Raw genomic sequence first — 13,455 nt, 5'->3', positions numbered from 1 at the left:
AAACAAAGGCTTTATTGTGATGTCGGGTTTGGGGGTGCAGAACAGAGAGATGGCATTGAGTTGGAGGAAAACCTAAAGGGGCAAAGAAAGTTGGCTGAGGAACAAGAACAAAAAAGTCTAGATTCACGAATGGAGAAATTCGTCAGGGGGTCCTGCTGGCCACCTGCCACATCTGGGGGTGCTGACCGGCGCTGAACTCTTGGGCCTGCTCTTCTTCAGATCGTTCTTCAGTCTCCACAAATGTCAGTTTCTGGAGCGTGCTGGGGACACTCTAGAGATGCACAAAGAGAACCGTGGTGGCATCATGTGACCACAAGCCACGATTGCTGTAACGATCAGCACCAAGGCCGTGGGAGCCATTCCTCCCCACCACCATCCCAAAACACATCATCGTATGGGCAGCCCATGTTGGTCAACAGCTGTTTTGGGTATCTCCATCACTCCAGGAGGTCAGCTTCCTGACCTGTAATACAGGGAGTCCTTGACTTAGGGCCACAATTGAGCCCAAAATTTACGTCATTGACACGTTTGTTAAATGAGTTTTGCCCTATTTTACGACCTTTCTAGCCACGGTTGTTAAGTAAACCATTGCAGTTGTTAGTAACCAGGTCGTTAAGTGAATCGGGCTTCCCCCATTGACTTTGCTTGTCAGAAGGTCGCAAAAGGGGATCATGTGACCCCCCCGCCAGTTGCAGTTGCCAAGCATCTGAATTTTGATCATGTGACCCTGGGGATGCTGCAACGGTTGTAAGTGTGAAAAAACAGTCATAAGTCTTTAGTGCCGTCGTAACTTCAAACGGTCACTAAATGAACTGTTGTGAGTCGAGGACTGGCTGTACTTGCCTCCTTGACTTGAAGCCACCATCTTAGATCTCAAATGGGGCCTCTTTTCCTGCACCCACAACCTGTTTTTTTTAACCACTCGCTCAACCAGAAATCCAAGTCTGGGCCATTGCTGAGATTAAAATCCCGCCATTTTTCAGGAGTTTCCTCCTCCGGTGGGGCCTGTTGCTCTGCCTCACTCCTGGTCCCTAAGGACCCCTTTGGGGTTTGTCTTGCTGGGGGTTCGGAGTTCAGGTGTCGTCGGAGAAGCTTTCCAACGGGCACCACCTCCCACTGCTGTGGAGCAGTCCCACTTTTCCCCACTCCCCACCAGTGGAAAAAGACCCCCAAGGAAAAAGTCCCCTCAGGATGGCTTCTCATGGAGTGGGGAGCCACGCTGAGTTTTGAAGAGAAACTAAAGACTTGATTCCTTCTGCCAAATTGAATGGGAGCGAGTTAAAAATCCAAAAGTATTTTTCTTCACTAGCCTCACCCCAACCCCACCCTTGATCTGGACGGGACAATTCCGGCTTGGAAGTTTCCGGCGCCTGGGCTGCCAAGAAAGGCTCTTCTGGGTCTACTCAAGAGCAGGCAAGGGCTCCCGAGTAGGCCTTTGACGAGCAGCAGCTGGGGCTGGGCGGGGACCAAAACCCGGCTCCAAGCAAACATCTGTAGGAGCTGCTTCATTCTTCATTCTTTGGATTACATTTCTGGATGGAACCTCAGATTGTTGATGACGGTTTGTTTCCTGGCTCTGTCTCTTCTTCCTTGCCCTTTGGGGTGACAGTTGACTCCTTTTCCTCCATGGTTTATTTTTGCCCTCTGGGTTTCTTCCCTGTGAGCCACAGAACCGGGCAGCGTGTCTAGGCTCTACCTACACAATAGTCTTCTTGAACCTCTCTCTCTCTCTCGGTTTATTGTCCTCTGAATGCCAAAATGCGTCCTTCTGCCCTTTCCCGGGGATTTTGTCTCCCCGTAGTCCTTCCTCATCCAAGCCAGGTTTTGGCAACCAGGTTGCCCTTCCTCACCTGAGCTCCCGTGGACCATGGAAGGCTGGAGACTGGGTTGGTGGCAGTGGCTGGCTTCGAGTCGGGGAACCTTCCAGAAGCAAGTTGTATTTTTGCCCTGAAATCCTGTGGAGGCAAGAATCGCATTTTGAGGAGGCCAGCTGACCTGTCGGAGGGACCAGTCCTACTGTTCCCTCCAACTGGCTGGGGAATTCTGGGAGTTGAAGTCCACCTAACTTAAGAGTGGCCACGGTTGGGAAACATTGGTCTATATCAGGGGTCTTCAAACTTGGCCCTTTTATGACTTGTGGACTTCAACTGGCTGAGGAATTCTGTGAGTTGAAGTCCACAAGTGGTAAAAGGGCCATATTTGAAGACCCCTGATCTATATGTTGGAAAGTTCATAAAAGGTTAAAAAACACCCAGTAGAGGTTAATAGTTTGGCTGTATTGACTACACGCTTGAACCTATAACTACAAAGTCTCCTGCTTGAGCAGAGGGTCAGACTAGAAGACCTCAGAGACCCCTTCTTGTCTTCTCATGCTATGGTCTGACTTCAAGGAGCAACTGGGTGACTTTGGATCAAGCACTCACAGTCTCTCCTAGGGGCTTTTTGAAGAGAAAATGAGGGGGGATCTGCCTTTATACACCCCCTTGACCTTCTTAGAGAGGTGCCACATACAGGAGTCCTCGACTTACAACCACAATTGAGCCCATATTTTATGTCATTAAGGCGGACATTTGTTAAATGATTTTTGCCTCATTTTACGACCTTTCTGGCCGCAGTTAAGTCGTTAAGTCAATCTGGCTTAATCAATGACTTGATTTGTCAGAAGGTCATAAAAGGGGATTACGTGACCCCGGGAGACAGCGACCCCGGGAGACAGCGACCGTCATAAATATGAGTCAGTTGCCGGGCATCTGAATTTTGATTACTTGACCGCAGAGATGCTGCCGAAGTCATAAGTGTGAAAAACAGTCATAAGTCATTTTTTCAGTGCCTTTGTAACTCTGAACGGTCACTTTGAAGTGTTGTAAGCCGAGGACTTACCTGTACTGTTTTTTTGTTTTGTTTTGTTTTTTAAAAAAAAATCCCAACCAGGAACAACGTAAACCAGAATGTTTGCCTTCCTTTTGTGCAAATATTGGCGAGGGAAGCTTAGCAGGCACCAGCACCCAGGCCCACGAAGGAGCACGGCTGAGCCTCTGTGTTTCCCCATCGCTTGGCACCTCCAAATCTTTGTCTGCGTCGTAGTTTTCCAGAGTTTGGAATGCTTGGGAATACACCTCCAGAGCTTTTGCATGGAACACCATCTCGATGCCGATGAATTCTAAGAAGATCTTCTGCAAGGTAAAGAGACAAGGGTGCAGCCAAGGGTGAGTCCTGATTTTAATTCCCCAAACAGTTACTCTCGTAAACAAACGGTTGGCATATTTGGAAGTATCCATTTTGTTATCTTCACCAGAATTGATCTGAATAAGTGCACTTTTCCTCCTAAAGATCGGCAAGAGATATGGCCTTGATAGGAAATTGAAAATCCCACATGCCTGCTCTGTAATGGAATATAAGCTGTTCTAGCTTAATGCTCCTGTAATCGCAAGATCAAAATAACAGACTGAAAACAGAGGAAGCAAACTGCAGAAAAATATAAACCAACCTTCCTTCCTTCCTTCCTTCCTTCCTTCCTTCCTTCCTTCCTTCCTTCCTTCCTTCCTTTCTTTCTTTTTTCTTTCTTTCTTTCTTTCTTTCTTTCTTTCTTTCTTTCTTTCTTTCTTTCTTTCTTTCTTTCTTTCTTTCTTTCTTTCTTTCTTTTTTCCTTCCTTCCTTCCTTCCTCCCTTCCTTCCTTCCTCCCTCCCTCCCTCTCTTTCTTTCTTTCTTTTTTTTTTTCTTCTTTCTTTCTTTCTTTCTTTCTTTCTTTCTTTCTTTCTTTCTTTCTTTCTTTCTTTCTTTTCCCTTCCTTCCTTCCTTCCTTCCTTCTTTCCTTCCTCCCTCCCTCCCTCCCTCTCTTTCTTTCTTTCTTTCTTTCTTTCTTTCTTTCTTTCTTTCTTTCTTTCTTTCTTTTTTTCCTTCCTTCCTTCCTTCCTTCCTTCCTTCCTTCCTTCCTTCCTTCCTTCCTTCCTTCCCTTCCTTCCTTCCTTCCTTCCTCCCTCCCTCCCTCCCTCCCTTCCTTCTTTCCTTCCTTCCTTCCTTCCTTCCTTCCTTCCTTCCTTCCTTCCTTCCTTCCTTCCTTCCTTCTCTCTTTTCTCTCTCTTTCTTCCTCTCTCCCTCTCATACAACAATCTGATAGAGAACACGCGTATATTTCTTTTCAAATGTTCCTCTTTCCTTTTCAATTTCTATGTTGCAAATTGACAAGACCTCGTTTCCTTTAACAGCTGCACTAACTTCCTGTTGGTCAAAAGAAACTGAATGTTGAATGTTTTATTCATTTTTCCCCAGCAATAATCAAATCCAGTAATAATCAAGTGTTGCAATATTTATGATTAGGTCAGTACATTCAGGTTACTTATCGCAATATGGGTTTTACTCAGTTTTTATACGAGACCTCACAGAGTGGTCTATTGTACTGTTTTTGTTGCGTTATATGATGTTCCCTTCTAATCCTATGCAGAAGACAATAAAAGGCAGCATTTGATGTTTTATAGGCTGCCCAGAGTAATTTTGGAGTTGGGCACTCTTAATCAAGAAATTTTTTTACAAAAATAAAAATGATGATAATTTTCAGTAAATAAGATTCCCCTCGGGCTGTTTGCTTGATGTAGGTTGCAATTTTGAGATACTGCTATGATGGGTCTATTTTAAAAAAAAATACTCTCTTTGTTGCTCTGCGTGTTTATATTGTGCATTTTCACAAGGTTGTACCCGGTCTCGTGCATGTTTTAATTTGGAAACATTTGGGATCTTAGTCTCCAGCAACCGCACAAATAATTTAAGAGTCTTAAAAGCTTTTGAAGCAGCTGCTAAACAGATTACCTGGATATCCTTTAACTTCTGCTTCTGGAACTCATCTATGGTCTCTTCAAGCTGCTGAGTGGTCCGGCTTGCATCCACCGAAGCTTTGTGTGCTTGAGACTCAACCTAGCCAAAAAGGGATGGAACATGGATGAGATGGTTTCCCGGAACCCAGAGAGGTAATTTATGGGGAAGGTGCATCACATCAGCACTGCCTTCTCTATCAATGGTACTGAGCAAGATGGAGAAGGAGCATCTTTTCCTAGTATCTGTCTAGATACAAGTAGCTAATTTGGTACAAGGAAGCATCTCAAGAGCTCTCTTTTTTGTGATCGGGCAAAAGCTTGATCTTCTTTCTGAAGACATCCAACAGCCAGGCCTTATGAGGGCTACATAAGGAACTTCATCACATCACGTAGGGAAGCAGTTGTGGATTAACTCAGCTGTATCTCCTCCTGAGCTCATGAACTTAAAGGGATGATAGAAAGAATCAGAGGGGACAATTTTCCTGGGTTCTCATACAACATCTGGGGAAAATGTGCAGAAGACATACTGTGTGGGAGCACAGCTCAGTTACTTTGCTTTAGTTCCTGAAAGAATGGCAAATGCTTTTCATGAGCTGATTTGAATCTGAGACTTAGTACCCTGAGGTGTCTTTTGGCCAGGCCTTCTCCAGCCTGGTAGCCCTCGGTCTGGAAATTATAATAATTGAAAATTCCCATATCTGAAAAGGGCTTAAAGTTACGGAAGAATAATCTGCCTTATTAGGTGGTCTTTGGGTGTTTCTTCTTATTGAAAAAAAATATTTTCAAAAAGAAATCTCTGAACTTTTCTTGCAGATGTAGCCTTCTTGAACACTGTATCCAGTAGTAGACATTTATTCTGGAGAACGTCTCTGGGGGATTCTCATCTGGGTCTTTATTTTAACAATACTGTTGGGTCTTTGGCGGTCTTCTACAAGGAGAAAAACCTCTTACCTGTGACTGAAGATGATAGTCAAGGCAAAACACTGAACATTTGAGCACTGAACTTTTTTCATAATAGCACTTCTGGCTCTGATGGAGTCAGTCTTACAAGGCTGAGCTAAGCCGTGGCTAAAATAAATTGTTTCTTTAGAACAAAATCATACATCGTGCCTTGCAATGTGCTGGTTCTCTCAGGTAGCTCATCACATTGATATTGGGAGGAGAGGAAGGAACAGCAGATCAGAAAGAGATCTAGTAGTGCTCTTCCAGGTTCCTTCTTTAGCCTTTGGACTGGTGTCTGATCTCTCTGAACTAAAACTTACAACACTTATCAAGCAAAGAGAAGCTACAGAGAGCTCGGCCATTTGGTAGCTTCAACGCAAGGGGGCAGCCCTGTCCATGAATCAGTCACAGAGCCCTCGGGAAGATTTGCCCGTTGAGCTTGGATGGAGAAACAGCGGGAGGAGATATTTCTGGGCTGGGGGAGGCAGAAGAAGGAGTTAGATGGTGGGTAGGTCATCTGATCAATGATAATCTGAAGGTTGGAGCCCATCTGGGTCACTCAGACCCTGAAGAATACTCTCGGAGATGCTCAGGTTGACTGTTTGCATCACTTGGATAAGGGAAACATTTGGTGAAAGGAACGCATAACCACATTTGGGAGAAAGGAAATGAGGAGCTGTAATTGTGTGGGCGTGTGTCTCCATCTGGCTGTCTGCAGACTGTGTCAAAACATGGGAATGAATCCCAGAGCGAGCAGATTCAAAGCCCATGGGCCAGGCCTTCTCTGATAACCCAGAAATGCTGGATGCTCCTTGTCTGGCCTTTTAGAATTATGGGGCACCAGATTTTGATCCTGAAGACCAAGCTGAACTGTTCCTCTGTGGAGGAAGGAAGGAAGCAAGCAAAAGAGATGTGGCCAGCAAGTTGGCATCTGTATTCCAGGATCTGTGAGGATGGGAGGGAAGGAGGTTGTATTCCCTGCTCCTGAGAATATGATGGTGAAGATGCCAGAGAGAGAACCAAGAGGCATCCAGAATATATTAGGCAACCGTGAGGCAAAAGAAACAAGCTCAAGGAAAGGAGACAAGAAGAGATTCTGAGTTGGTTCCCCCCTGCCTCCTGGGGGAGGAAGGAAGGAAGGAAGGAAGGAAGGAAGGAAGGAAGGAAGGAAGGAAGGAAGGAAGGAAGGAAGGAAGGAATGACTTGCAAGATCCTGCTGTTATAACCTGGTGCTTCCCAAATTCATCAGCTTTAAAATGTAAGGACCATGCTGGCTGGGGAATTCTGGGAGTTGTGGTCCCCACTTCTTATAGTTACCCAGGCTGGAAAACAGTCAATAAATCTCAATCAAATAGAATTCAAGTCTTCCCGTTGAGTCCATTCCTGGTCTATCTCACCAAGCTGCTAGACTGGCCCTGGGAAAAGAGAACTTGTTGGTTTATCAGACGTTTGCTCTTTTTCCCATCTGACAATGATGGATGATCCATGCCACCATTGGTCTCCTTGGCCGTTCTACTGGTCCCCAGGTGTCTTTCTCCCTTTCCCTGGTCTTATGACTTAATTCATGTCCCACCTTTATTTTGTACAACTCAAGACATGCCTAATACTCTCTCCTCCTGTTTCCCCCACAACAAGCAGGTGTTGAATTGTTGAGGTGTGTTGGGTTGAGAGTGAGGGGCTGGCCCCAAAGTTAACCACCTGGCTTCCCTGCCCAGAGGAGAAACAGAATTCACCACCTCCTGGTTGCTAATCTGCTATTTTCACAGCTAACCCCAAATTAGCTCCTACAGCTGCTCGACCTGCTCTGCCCCCCTCCGAAAGATTTTTCCAAAGGATTTGCTCTGCAGAGCTGCTACCTTTCGTTTTAGGGTCTCTCTCTTCCTCCCTCCTTCTCTCTCTCTCTCTCTCTCTCTCTCTCTCTCTCTCTCTCTCTCTCTCTCTCTCTCTCTCTCTGCAGGCATTTGGTTCTTCAAATTCCTGCTTAAAATATCTGCAGGAAGAAGTGTGATTAAAAAAAATGTTTTTAATCTCTCAGGATTATCCTGTGGTGTCTTTCCCCAGCAAAATCTTATCCCCACCCCACCCCCAGTAGGTTTAATATTTCATGAAAAGAAAGTGACTGCCATTCTCGCTGGCATTTTAAAGGTGTGCATGCTAAGAAGCTGTTTTGATGACAATCCCAGGCCCCAAGGAATTTGCAGGAAAATCTTAAGGTTTTTATCTTTAGAAGGAGCATTTGACTGGCTTTGCAAAAAAAACACGCTTGGAGATTGATGTTACAACAACCAGTATTTGGGAGGGGTTGAAGTTCGTTCTCTTTTGTGTGTGTGTGTGCTTAAAAACCTCTCTCTGTGCCTTCTGCATATATGCAAAGGTTTCCTGGTCTCAGCCTAATAACCCTATTCCTTGGCTAAAACCTAGAATGGCGAAAAGCATCTGACTTAACTAGGATCCTGTAGCATATTTTTAATCTCTTGCTTTAGCTTTGTAGCCCTGTGATGTAGATAAACATGGAGTGGGGGGAATTATTTAATTTGCATCTGGATGTAAAAGTATTTTTGCATTTCAAATTAAAATGCAAATCCAAAACCTAGTGAACGTGTGGATTCAGACTTCCTCTAAGTAAAGCTGCTCGGTTCAACATAATATATTATAATGTCAAATGTACAAGGAAAGGTTGCGAAAAATGCATATTATTTATGAAAATGTGGTACCAAAATATTCCTGCAGAGGAAATGATGGATGAAATTTGAATTGCCAGGCAACATGGCAAGAAAAAAAAACCCAACAACCCAGCAGTTTGGAAAAAGTGAACCAAGAGGCACACACTGTTGTGTGAAATTTAGGAAAGATTCTTAAGTTGGCCAGTTCAGTCATGGAGCAGAATTGGAAAAAGTCCCCGCTTGACAACATTTGCAAAAATAAGAAACTACAACCCACGGCTTGCCCATCTGTGAGGGAGGTTTGGCACCTCTGGGTATTAAACTGTGTCCCTGTGGTTTCTCACTTCGCTTCTCAGGACTGCTGGTAGCAGTCGAGAGAAATTAATTGTCTATTGGTGTTCCTCACTTGAGGGATATTTTCCCCTGGCACGTCTGTTTCCAATCGGCTTGGTTGCTTTGTGGATAGCTTTTCGGAAGAAATCATTTTGGTAACACAAACCTCCCTTGGCAAAACAACAACAACAACAACAAAAACTCCTTTTATGTATGGTTGTAGTTGGGAGAATCTGAATTCAGTGATCGGGGCAGTGGGAGGATTCAGCCGGTTTTGCACCACTTTGGCAGAACCGGTAGCTAATTTTTTGTTGCCCAGGCCCAGAATGGACTTCCGGAAGCGGCATCTACGCGGAGAACGGATTGTTCACCTGTTTGAATCCCGCCACTGATTGTGGGGTACTGGGGAGACTGGGATACCTTTGGCCTGGGGTCCTAATGGGAGACTCCCGGACTGGAGGGGGTTGCTGGATCGCTGGCAGACTCCCCCTCCCCCCCACTTGCTCTCTGCTCTCCATCTTTCCGTCTTTTTTGATGCACAGGTAGTCCTTCAGGCCATGATTGAGCCTGAAATTTCTGTTGCTAAGCGAGACATTTATTAAGGGAGTTCTGCCCCATTTTACGACCTTCCTTTGCCACAGTTGTTCAGTGAATCCCTGCACTTGTTAAGTTAGTAACACGCAGTGCTTTTTTGTATAAGAAAAAGGTGCCGGAACTCACACATGTCATACAACCCGCCTTGCCTGTCCTACAAGGTTCCATCCAAAAAAGGTGCCGGAACTCCGTTCTGAGCGTTCTATGAGAAAAAAAGCCCTGGTAACACGGTTGTTAAGTGAATCCGGCTTCCCCACTGACTTTGCTTCTCAGAAGATCGCAAAGGGGGGGTGGTGTGACCCCGGGATACTCAACCTTCATAAATATGAGCCAGTCGCAAAGCGTCTGAATGTTGATCATGTGACTTTTGGGATTCTGCATCAGTCATAAGTGTGAAAAAACGTCATCGGCCACTTTTTTTTTACTGCTGTTGTACATTTGGTCACTAAGTGAACTTGTAGTAAGTCAAGAAGTACCTGTACTATTCGCATGTTCCCTTTTATGAGTTTGATTATTTTCCTATTTTATGAGTTTGATTATTTTACTTCTGTTCCTGTTTCATTTTCTTCCTTTTCATTATTGTGAGCTGCCTAGAGAGCCCCGTGGCGAGAGAGGTGGCAAATAAATTTAACAAATAAATCAGTGTTTCTCAAGTTTAACTCCCAGAATTCCCCAGCCAGCTATGCTGGGAGTTGAAGACCACACTTCTCCAAACTGTCAAGGCTGAGAAACACTGAATAATAATAATAATAATAATAATAATAATAATAATAATAATAATAATAATAATAATAATAATAATAATAATGTTTTGCAGAAGCCAAGAAGAAATTGACCCAGTTACGTTCAGCCAAGGATACAATCACATGCAGATTGGAGGGTGATTTTTGCCTGGTTTTCTCCAGCTTCTCCAGCTGCTTTATTTCATTCTTCCGGGCTTTGCTGAACTTTTTAATCTCGGCCTGTGGAAGGCAAGGAAGAAATATCTGTTTGGCCCCAAAGAGCAGAAAACATTTTATGCAGCCCTGTATACCGGAGTGGCGTCTTTGCAGATTGACATGATAGGCAAACCTGGTTTGTAGTTTGCTGAGTTGTCTGAGTTCAAGCAGCTCTGGTTGATTCAAGAAAAGCGGGGAAGAAAACCATGGCGAGAAAGGAACTGCGGTTTGGAGTGGAGGGCAAAAGTCGATGAAAAGTACTCAGGAGACGAGAATATTTGTGGCTAAGGATTGAACTGTGGCATCCTTGGTGCGCTCTGAGCTTGCTTGTTTCCTTGCAGATGTTTCATGACCCAAACTAGGGAACATCATCAGTGTTAGAAGGGAATATGGTTTGTGGAGAGGAGGAGGACCAGGAGGATCACAGGGACCTTTATGCTCTCTGAGCTTGCAGATGTTTTCTTGCAGATGTTTCATGACCTGACGATGACACCTAGTTTGGATAATGAAAGCCCGAAAGCAACCAAACTCAGAGAGCACCAAGGACCCCGTAGTCTTCCTCGTCCTCCTCTCCACAAACCTCATTCTTTCTATCACTGATGATGTTACCTAGTTGGGTTATGAAACATCTGCAAGAAAACAAGCTAGACAGAACACTCAGCTAACTGCTATCATCGGTTAAAGTGACACCGGCAAAGAAGGTCGTCGTGCCTATTTTGCAGCTTTGTCCCTTCAGCTTTGCAACCCCAAAAGGTTGCCCACCTGCTTTGTTGGCAATTGAGAAGACCAGGAGCTTTCCCCCATGGAGTAGAGGTGTAGCTGCTTAGTTCCCATCTGGCATCGATGGCCCAAGCCATGAAGACTTCATGGACAGAAGATGGAAATGACGGGATTTCATCATTATCACCCCTCCCTCCTTGGACCTTCTGATTAAGCAGCATAGGGAAAATGCCCAGAGCGATGCATCTAGCTCAGCTGTCCATTTGGGCCACGGTTCTGCTGTTGTCAGCTCGGTGCTAAAAAAAGAGAGGTGAATTGCTTACCTTGGCTTGTTTGATGAGCACGCCGTACATCTTGAGGGGCTCCACAACCTTCTGTTCCAGCCTCTCCACCTAAAGGAGAAATTGCCTTGGCCACTATTCAAAGGTCGCTGTCCACCGGCGGACACTCCCGAGCGATGTCCTGCTGAAGAAACGTCTCGGCAGTTGGCTCATGGCCTGTCTGCACTGCAGCTTGCTACTTAACAGCTGCACTCCAGATGTGTCACAGCAAGAATTAGCTGGGAACTTTGAGAGTCGTGGTCAGAATTGTCTAGAACATGGGTAGGCAACCTTGGCTCAGGAATGCTAGCTCAGGAATTCTGGGAGTTGAAGTCCACGAGTCATAAAAGAGCCAAGGTTGCCTACCCTGGTCTAGAATCGTATTGCTCAACACTGGCCACTTTAAGACGAGTGGACGTCAACTCCCAGAATTCCTCAGGCACGCTGGGTGGGGAATTCTGGGAGTTGGAAGTCCACAAGTCTTAAAATGGCCAGGTTTGGAGCCATATTGCTCAACTCTGGCTACTTGAAGATGGGTGGACCTCAACTCTCAGAAGGCTAGGAAGGGAAGGGAAGACCACAAACCAGGGATTAGCAGAATTCTCTAATGTACATTGGTCTTCCTGGGATAACAACCCTTGTACCCCAGCTGTTGGCTTTGTCATCATCCATCCCATATCTGCCTGCTCCTTGTTGGAAACAGGTGCACCCTTGGAGTAGTAGCATACAGGCAGAAATCAGTGGAACCCTTTCATCATTCCCTAAAATAAATCAACATCTCTCCATCCCATATTGTCTCCATGTTGGTCCATATTAGTTCCTTCCATGTTTGTAGAGGATGACTGTTCCCTTAGGGTAGGGGTCTTCCAACTTGGCCCTTTTATGACTTGTGGACTTCGCTTCCAGAATTCTGGGAGTTGAAGTCCACAAGTCACAAAAGGGCCAAGTTTGTAGACCCCTGCCTTAGGGGCTTAGACATGTTGTCCACGGGTGTGATATACAGAAGGGATTTCTATCACCAAATTCACCTCTGCTTGTCTGTAGTCCTGCACTTTGGCCAGATCCTCAGCAAAATTCTTCACCGTCGTTCGCAGCTCAGGATTCTCCGTGTTGGCGTAATCGATGAGCTTTTTCACCAAAACGTCGGACTTGTCCCGAAGTTTGGCAGTCTTGCGGGTATAAGCAGCCATTAGGCTGCAAAAGCTGCCGAAGTATTTCTCGGCATTAGCAATTGTGCTCTCCATGATCTGCACTTGGGTGTCTCTGGAGCAGAGGAACAATAAGTCGTTTTTCTTTTTAACCTGGGCTTCTCTGAAGCAGGAAGCCATTTCTTTTAAAAACTAAAAATCGAATTCTAGAAATTCTAGAAATTACGTTCTTAGCTCCGCGGGGCAAATGTCAATCACCTATCGTCCCCGTCATCTTTTAAGTAATAAAGGCATCCCAGAGACATCCACTGGCGCTTCAGCCTCCCACCCTCAGGTCTTCCTGCTTGCCCAGAAAATTCTGGATCTCCACCAAGCAACGCTTAATCCTGGTTGCAAGAGGGAGTCTTTCTAATTAGAGTAACCCACCACCCCATCATACCTGAAAAGAATGACATTCATGTTTGTACGGGAACTTAGCTGGCCTCTGCAGTCTTTCCAGCAGTGAAGACGGTGAAGGGAGAGCTGCACCCTCGTCTTCTTGGGTGCTGCTCCTGACCTGGTTGGTATGGAAACCCATCAACAAAGATTTCCCCCGAGGGAAAAGGAGTGGTTTCCTGGTTTCCATGGATCACAGATTCTTAAAAGCAGATAATTTACGGAGCCGAGGTGGACTGAATATTTGTTTAAGCCAGTGCACCATGTGGATCAACCTCCTGGAGATTAACCTTGCTGGGTTGTTGTTGTTTTTTTTGTTCTGCTTGACTTTGTCGGCTATTGTCCGATAGGAGAGTTCCATCTTGGTTCCCTTTTGTGGGTTTTCTTCTAGATGGCCTCCGGCGTTGAGCAGTGAGTTGTTTTCAATAAATATTTGTAGCTCAGTGTTGGAATGAGAGGTCCTTGACGATCTCTGCGGCTGGTGGTTTTCTTGCAGATGTTTCCTGACCCAACTAGGGAAGATCCATCAGTGCCACTAAGTTGTTTTGAAAGG

At 45.3% G+C, this 13,455-nt stretch overlaps 1 protein-coding gene across 1 annotated transcript; it reads right to left on the bottom strand.

Moving 5' to 3' along the window:
* Nucleotides 1-3: 3 nt before the first annotated feature.
* On the bottom strand, nt 4-12,965 carry CIBAR2 (CBY1 interacting BAR domain containing 2). Its single transcript, XM_083370270.1, has 8 exons — nt 12,907-12,965; nt 12,348-12,582; nt 11,323-11,391; nt 10,157-10,303; nt 4,805-4,909; nt 3,060-3,173; nt 1,851-1,955; nt 4-271 (listed from the first exon to the last, which is right to left on the bottom strand). Exons 1-8 carry the CDS (start codon nt 12,924-12,926, stop codon nt 143-145), a joined length of 924 nt encoding a protein of 307 aa, XP_083226396.1. The 5' UTR covers nt 12,927-12,965; the 3' UTR covers nt 4-142.
* Nucleotides 12,966-13,455: the final 490 nt, after the last annotated feature.

The sequence above is a fragment of the Vipera ursinii genome, assembly GCF_947247035.1.
Source record: "Vipera ursinii genome assembly, chromosome: 10".
Classification (NCBI taxonomy): domain Eukaryota; kingdom Metazoa; phylum Chordata; class Lepidosauria; order Squamata; family Viperidae; genus Vipera; species Vipera ursinii.
This window is presented reverse-complemented; position numbering and strand designations above follow the sequence as displayed.

Excerpts from the sequence above, each read along its gene's own strand:
- CIBAR2 (XM_083370270.1), bottom strand. The coding sequence starts at position 12,926 with ATGAATGTCATTCTTTTCAG. Across the intron at positions 11,392-12,347 it reads AGGACTACAGACAAGCAGAG|GTGGAGAGGCTGGAACAGAA; the intron begins GTGAATTTGGTG and ends TTTCTCCTTTAG. Across the intron at positions 272-1,850 it reads CATGGTCCACGGGAGCTCAG|AGTGTCCCCAGCACGCTCCA; the intron begins GTGAGGAAGGGC and ends GTGCATCTCTAG.